Raw genomic sequence first — 8,469 nt, forward strand, 5'->3', positions numbered from 1 at the left:
TGCAGCTGTGTAGGAGCATTGCTGCACATAAGACTACATGCACTCACACACACACAGCTTCACACGTCTAGCCCCTGGTGTTAGCTAAATGGTCATGAACTCAACTTCAAATTGTACACCACTGTGCTCTTCCACTGGCGCTTTTGGGGGTCAACTACCTTGTTTATCTTCAGTTTGAAGACTGAAATGGAAACTTAGATCAACAGTCGTGAAAACTGGTTGTGCCACATTGTAGTGCAAACAAGTTTCACGCCTCAGCTCCACCCACAAACCAAGGATAAAGCCTAATCTTTATGTAACACAATAACTACCTGCCACTCACTCTGATCTGTGTCTGTGTTCTAAACTTTTTCTTTACCTGCATGAGACGCAAGTTCTTGTGGTGCCACTGACCGATACTGATCTGGAGGATAAACCCTATTTATGCAGAGAATTGGAGAGTGAGTGTGATGTGAGGGTTTGTTTGAGTAAGGATCTTTGTACTCATGGATTTCCGAGGTGGAGCCCCTGAGCAGTTCAGGGATTTCAAGAAGGATGAATTTGAGGCTGATTGGATTAAGGTAGCAGAATGCAGATTTGGTCAGGTGTACAAAGTCAAGATTAAGCTCTGGCGGGAAAAGTATGCCTTGAAAACCTTGTGTTCTGATGACTTTTACAGGTAAGTGTTTAATTATGATATGTATTATATTTTTGTCAGATAGAAGCAAAACTCGAGCAGGCTCTTACGATACTGTCATAACGTTCTTTGAATTAATCCAGAGAGATCTTTGCTTTCATCAGCCTCTGCACAAGTTTGCTGCAAGAAATAATATTTCTTTTGGTCAAACTTCAAAGAAGTAATGGCCCTTCACTGACCATTATGTTTTTTTCCATCACAGAAAAATAACAGACGAGTTGTCCAACATAGCCAAACTGAAATTCAAGTACATTATGTCCATCTACGGACTGTGCAGCGAAGCAAAGGCTGTAGTAATGGAGTACATGAGTAATGGATCCCTGAACAATCTTCTTGCCAGTCACACTCTGATGTGGCCAAAGAAATTTCAGATGATTCATGAGGTCTCCATGGGCATGAATTTCCTTCACAGCATGAAACCTCCACTGCTCCATCTCAACCTCAAGACATCCAATATCCTACTAGATGATCATCTTCATGTTAAGGTAACTGAAACTTTGAAAGCTTACTGTGATCTGCGTAGCATTTGAACTCCTTAGAGACTTGTATGATAATCCTGTACTATTCAGTAATTGCAATTTATTGTCAAAAGATTTCAGACTTTGGTTTAATCCAGTGGGAGGAGGGCATGAGCAAGAAAGTGTTTGTGGAGCATCTGACAGCAAGAGGGAACATAAGTTACATTCCTCCAGAGACCTTCACTCAGAGCCCTGATCCTCCAGGAACTAGCTTTGATGTTTACAGGTGACTTGCTGAGGAGTGTACTCTTGAAAGTACACCATTAGAATAATTGCATTTCAGTTTTTGATTCCGCGCACAACCCATAATTTAGTCAGTGTGACCTTGTTATTCACTGCGTATGTCTGATCTTCAACTTGTCACAGGGGCATATTCTATATATTTCATTATGATCTGACGCTCCTTTTATCCATTTTATATTCTCAGTGTTTTATTTGATGTCAAATCACAAGAAACTCTCCTCAGTGTCTTTTTTTGTAAGAGGAGGGATGCCACAAAGATCACTGGAACGCTATGAAAGATTATGTAAAAAAAAAAAGAACATAAGGACCGAAGTGCCTCTTTCTGTTTTGATCCACAGCTTTGGCATCGTGATGTGGGAGATTCTGACACAGCAGAAGCCGTATGCAGGTAGGAATTAATTAATTTAAAATGCATCACATCTTCATATCAAACATATTTATATGTGTTACTTCAGCCAGGAGTCATATAACACTTAACATGATCATTTAAACAGCAGAGGCATTAAGGCATTTTTTTTTATCAGGGTTTCATGAACTGAATTTCAATGTTGCTTTTCATAAAATGACAGTTGTAGGAGAAATGTTGCTAATCTAATCTTTACAGGCACAAAAAGACAACACCTACACGTAGTTTAATCATGGGCATACAGTATTTAAGTGTAATATACTGAAAGCAACATGGATATGTGTGAACACATATCACCCTGTTGATCTGTTTCTTAAAATAAACTCTATAGAGAGTAAGGTATTTTTTTTCTGCCTTATTTTTTCCAGCAGAGATGAAACTTGATAAGTCCAATTTTTTTATACCAGAGCCGGGGTCAATCTTGGCGCCTTAAGGTTGCTGTCATCATCATTTGCATTTGGTCAATCAGCCATGTCTTAATTTTGATTCATTCCTCTTGTTAACCTTGCCAATCTGCCAGAGATCTTCAATTTCTTTCTTTCAAGTCTTGAGCTCAAGACTCATCTCCCCTGCACACCTGTTTCCACTTACCTGAGCAGCCCAAACAGAATGTAGACCCCACTTTTCCCCATTTTTAAAAAAGCAAATCCTGTTTTCAAAGGATAAAGCATAAGATTTATCATGAGATAAAGCATGTTAAGGCAAGGGTCTCCATGTATCTGCTGAAAGGACAAAATCAAAAACCAAAATCAAAGTTAGTGGCTTTCACAAAAATGGTTGTCAACTTCTTTGTTAGCTCATTCTTTCCTCTACCCACTCCCTCTGTGAGTGCTCCATAAGGAGGGTGTTCATGTGTTATTTGCTGTTTCTTCTTTTTGTGTGGATGTGGATGCATTGAAACAGGATGATCAAGAAGTGAATTTAGTTCTGACACTGTCCCATAATGGAGTTTAAGTAACAGTCCCTCTTAGTTTTGATCAAAAACAAAAGTGGAAAATGATTTTCCTGATATGGTGTCAGGAATGAAAACCAATCAATTTTCTAAAAACAATCAGTTTTCTGTGTGAAACAAACTGGAAAGACAAGACATATTTCTGCTGCATCAACTTGCAAGCAGGTTTCCATGGCAACATCGCCAAAAGGCAACCGTTGGCAGTACTGTGACTGCCAACTGTAAAGTCCCAACAGGTTTGCATATATTATGGATTCCCTCAGCTAAGAATCTCTATCTGTTTTGTTGATGAGTTGTTTATTCAACACGAAAAGGTTGATTTTGGATGAAAATTCATGATAGATCAAATCTCCAAGAGATTTAACGGTAAAAAGATGTCACCAAATCATGATTGAAATATCAACATTTAATCAACATTATCTCAGTATCCTGCACACTATGCCTTTAGAAGATGTATTAATCAATATATTGACATTTTCAATACAAAAGTCAGACTTTTATTTATTACTAATTACAGGCACTTACATGCACTTTTAATTTGTTGTTAATGTCAGGCATTAACATGAATTCAATTCTTCTGCCTGACATTTAAATGTTGTTTTGATATGGTGTTGTCTGCTATATTGACTACATGGAAGGGCGGTGCTCTAGCCAGGTTGAAAAAGAACACCAACATGACACTAAAAAGTCAGACTCTGGTCTCGCTTCACAGTACACCTCAGGTCCAACAAGGTCCTTCTTACCTTTCTGGAGTAAGTTAAAACCTTTCAATGAAATCTATCCATCCATCCAACCATTTTCTATACCTGCGTATTCCAATTTAGGGTTGCGGGGGGGGGCTGGAGCACACCCTGTGGCCTCATCCAGGGTACAGTCTGGACAGGTCGGCTGTTCACACTGGCCACACAGAGCCAAACGAAACACATAACCGTGCATGCTCACACTCAATCCTGAGGAAAGTTTAGAGTCAATTTTAGCAGCTGACTTTTAACAAAAATTACAACCCAAAATAATCAATACCACTCTGTGAAATATATTGTTTCCACCCTTTTCTTGTAAGCTCACTGCACTAAAAATCTTTGTGGTTAAAATTTGAACAGACATAAAGTACTTAATGAATCACAATTGCTGTTTAAGTGCTCGATAATTAGAACTACAATTTACTCAACAATGACAAGTGAAAGAAAAGTGCCATAATACAGGGGTAGACAGCTATTTTGTATGTGACGATAAAGCTGTGTATTGATGTTTCACCAGAGCATACATTTCCCTGCTTCTTGTGCTTCATATTTTCTGCTTATAATCTCTCTGTTGTCACAAAACAATCTGGCCACATGTGCTCAAACATACAAGAACACAAACAAACACACAACTATCTCGATCTGCAGCCAATGTTGTTTCATTTCCTAAACTAAATAACACGCCTTTAGTTGCAGAGACGTCCACAAAAAGAGGGATATGATTAGAGTCAAAATTGTCTGGTTTTATCTATGAAAGAGAGCTATGAGCTGTTTGAAAGGCAGCATCTTAGGTTTACTTATCAGTTCTGGCTCTTGTGGTCTGAGTTTCTACCGCTCGCATCAGTTTTCTCAGTACTATATTACTCCTTTAATCCCAGACTTTGTCAAGTGACGCTCTCTTTTTGCATTTAATTTAAACTACAAAATGTTGGTTTCCTCAATATGAAGCCAAAGCCTGGTGCTGGTCAACTTCCCTTAGGTCATAAAGGCAAACACATCCTTTTTTTGTATAATGATGCACATGTGACTCTATATGAATATGTTATATGTACTGTGTTGAATTGATTTAAAACAACAAGGAATGAAAAATTCATCCTGTTTGTTGCCGACAAGATTATTTGTCCTCATAAACCAAATCAATGTCTAGCTGTGGTGGCTGCTCTTCATTTACTCTGACAACTGTTTTTTTTAATGAAGGTTGTAGTGTGACAACAGTGCTGCTACAGGTGTCACAAACTAAGAGACCTTGTTTGGAGCTGATTCCTGATCAGAGGCCCTATGAGTGTGATCAGATGATCAGCATCATGAAACAATGCTGGGACCAGAACCACTGGAAGAGGCCACAGTTCTCAGGTACCGTGGTCACATGACAAACTGCCTCAGAAGAGGTGAATGCAGGTTGCTATTTTCTTTTTTTTTCTCTTTTTTTTTTCATTAGAACGGTTACATTATCATGTTGCAGGTCTGCTGTTAAGATATAGCCAAAAACAACAGTACAGCACTTTATCCTCTTCTGACCCACTTTCTCTTAAATAGACAAAACAACATACACATTGTGACGTTTTACCCTGTATGCAAAAATCAAGTCTTTGGAAATACATACTAGTGCAGAGATGCAGAGGAAATTCATACATTTAAGTGGAATTCAATCTTTTACATGATATTTTACAAGCCCTTACAATACAGTGTAAGGAGTCATTTTTATTTATTAAAAGCAGTAAAACATTTGTTTGAATAGACGCACTCTAAACAGTTCTTAACTGCTGTTTTGTTTTCAGACACTTTGAAGAAAACAGAAGCTCTGAATGAAGTCTTGAAAATCCCAGGACCAATCCACTGTCACAAAAATGGGGACATGGGGCGGAAATCATATCCCTGGCTCGACTCTCCAGTGCGTAAAGTTAGCTCTACTTGATACTCTGCTTGTACGGTGCGGTGCTGTATCAAGACTTTAAGGGTAGCTTTAAAGAGGGGAAAAGGTGATACAGTTCAAGCTATTGCCTCATTGGTGATATTCTAGCTACAGGTACGGTGTTGCTTCAGAGTTAAATGTTGGCAAGATGTTTGAGTGAGATTTAGTCTTATCAACCCACACACAAGTTTGTGCTGGAGGGCTGCCAGTGCTGTGGGGATTTAAGGTTATGAACACTTGAACTTCGGTCTCTTATGCCTCAAGTGAGCCTTTCTTTCTTTCTTTCTTTCTTTCTTTCTTTCTTTCTTTCTTTCTTTCTTTCTTTCTTTACAAGTGTTGCCCTTGTAGATCCATGCTCACATATCCATTCTCACACATTGATTGATGATCAAATTTGTTGTATTTCCTCTCTGTCTTTTCTATTTTAGATTACTTTGCCTGAGATGTCTGATCTTCCTTCAGGTAAACACAAGAGTAAGAGAAGTGCTATTGTGCTATTTGTGCTATTTAATTGTGAATTATTATCTATCAAATTATATTTTTAGAAAAGGGCTAGAATGGTCATCTAAGAAGCTGGATGAGCTGGATCTCCCATCTGTACTATCTAGTAGATCAAGGCATTTCTAAGTAATCAATAATCAGTCAAACTTATTTTGTCTATCTGCATGAAAACAGTGATTTTTGTTTTCAAGCCTATCACGTGTTATACCATCAGACCAAAGGCAGAAAAAAACTATGAAGCAGAGAGAATAATAAACATGTAGAATACTCTTTTACTGGAATGTCAACTTAAGCCTTGAATACATAGATCATAACACATTCTATTTGTCCCTATATTGTCTCATAATATAAAAGTCTGGAGATACAGTCTGTTCATTTCACACCCACACCTCACTTTGTACAGCTGCAAATGCTTTACACAATAAAATTGGCACTATAAACTTTAACAAAGCCAAATTCATTACAATACATTTCCAGCATACATACTCTGATCAGCATTTCTGTTTTTATTTCACAGATGGCCGACACAAGAATGACGGCATTCTGTCTCTCCTATTCAAAAAGGACTTTAGTAGTTTCAGGCATTCTGTAAGAAGAGAACATGTTTGCACAGAGTTTTCAGGCCAAAAGAGCCTCCTTCACTACACAGTAGCCAGCCATGATTCAGAAAGTGTCAAGCATGTCCTCAGTCTGGGTGCTGAGGTCAACTCTACTACTGCCAGAGGTCATACTCCTCTTATTATTGCTGTTCTTCAAAGGTCTGTATGACAAAATTGTAAAAATATTCTGTATATATATATATATATTTTACAAGTGACACAGAAAAGTTGTTGTTCGAGTTGAGACCTAGAATATAAGCCTAATGAAACTCACATTTGTATATGAATGTAGATGAAAACTACAAGGGGATTTTCTGTTCTCCCTGGTTGTGTCTAAGTAGTATTTTCCAAGGCTGTTTCTTTGGCCTGACAATTTTGGCTGAACTTAAGAATGCTGTTAAGAATGCTTTATAAATAAATAACCTAGGATTTAGGGGTTGAGTTAACAAACCCAGTTTGCAAGTCTGCCAACTCAAAGAACCCTATTTTTCATACTAACTCCAAGAGAGCGACTAATTGTATTGTGAAAAGGATTTAACTCTTGGTTTAAAGTCTAATAGTACCTGGATGATACTTTTATTCAACAGATTTCATTACATCATCTCTTTGTTGCTGGAACATGGAGCAGATCCAACCCAAGGTGATGAAGACCAGTGGACACCGATTCATTTTGCTGCTCAGAATGATGACGACAAGAGTGTTCGTCTCCTTTTAGACAAAGGAGCTGTGGCAGATGCCCAGGAAAAAGACGGTTGGATGCCGCTCCACCTAGCGTGTCAGAATGGCCATGAAACAGTGGTGCGCCTTCTACTTTCACGACTGTCGGAAGAAGCTGTTGTAAAGCGGGAGAAGATGCGAGGGAGGACACCGCTCCACCTAGCCTCTTGTTACGGACATCTGAATATTGTCAAGCTCCTTCTTGTTAATGGAGTAGATCCCAATGGCACTGATGACTCACTGTCTACTGCACTTCACTTCTCAGCTGAGCAAGGCCATAACCGCGTAGTCAGACAGCTATTGAACAGTGGGGCAAACTCAGACAATGCAGACAGCAGAGGATTCACACCACTTCACCTGGCCGCCCTGAAGGGTCATACAGGTATCTGCAGGCAGCTGCTGTCACACAAGGCCAACCCCAACAACCAGACCCTCCAAGGCTGGACTCCCATGCACCTGGCTGCTCTAAGAGGACATGAGTCTGTGGTAGTCCAGCTGGAGGGACAGGGTGGCTGCGTAAATTCAAAAGGTCAGAATGGATGGACTCCGCTACACCTTGCCTGCCACTACAGCGAGCCAGAAGTAGTGGCAAAACTTCTGGCTGCCAGAGCCGACCCAAACATCACAGAGGACACAGAGGGGTGGACACCACTACATGTTGCCTGCACCAGTGCCAGTTTCCCCTGTGTCCTCCACCTGATATCACATCATGCAGATGTCAATGCGGTAAATTCAGGAAAGAAGACACCTTTACACCTGGCGGCCCAGCATGGCTGTGTGCCCATAGTAAAGGCTCTGTTGCTGAATGGAGCTGATGGGAACCTGCAAGACTCCTCTGGACACACAGCTCTAAATGTAGCCCAATATTGGGAAAAATCGGAACTAGTGCAGCTCCTACAAAATGATTGTTAAATATGACTGGATTATTGGTGAAACCAATTTGAATTGAAGGATTACTGCAAAATGGAAACATTAGTGATACTGCTGGATTATTCTCTTACTTTTGAGTGGGGCTTTTGCTAAGAAGCTTAAAGCAGCACATTAAAGATTTTTTAAACATCTTATGATTACTATTACATCGCGATTGTTAAATTACAAACATAATGTGAACTGAGATTTACACACTGTTTGCTCCATTATATCTGGCCGGCATACACGAGTAAGCCAATTTCTAATTGTGTGAATTATTGTACAACAGCAGGAAC

At 39.4% G+C, this 8,469-nt stretch overlaps 1 protein-coding gene across 1 annotated transcript; it reads left to right on the plus strand.

Moving 5' to 3' along the window:
- The first annotated feature begins 300 nt into the window (after positions 1-300).
- On the plus strand, positions 301-8,244 carry ankk1 (ankyrin repeat and kinase domain containing 1). The gene is made up of 9 exons (XM_072392468.1): positions 301-658; positions 879-1,161; positions 1,269-1,420; positions 1,776-1,825; positions 4,733-4,888; positions 5,314-5,435; positions 5,876-5,909; positions 6,466-6,706; positions 7,135-8,244. Exons 1-9 carry the CDS (start codon positions 486-488, stop codon positions 8,174-8,176), a joined length of 2,253 nt encoding a protein of 750 aa, XP_072248569.1. The 5' UTR covers positions 301-485; the 3' UTR covers positions 8,177-8,244.
- The last annotated feature ends 225 nt before the right edge of the window (positions 8,245-8,469 follow it).

Source organism: Leuresthes tenuis, unplaced genomic scaffold (assembly GCF_036924035.1).
Source record: "Leuresthes tenuis unplaced genomic scaffold, fLeuTen1.0.hap1 SCAF_9, whole genome shotgun sequence".
Lineage (NCBI taxonomy): Eukaryota > Metazoa > Chordata > Actinopteri > Atheriniformes > Atherinopsidae > Leuresthes > Leuresthes tenuis.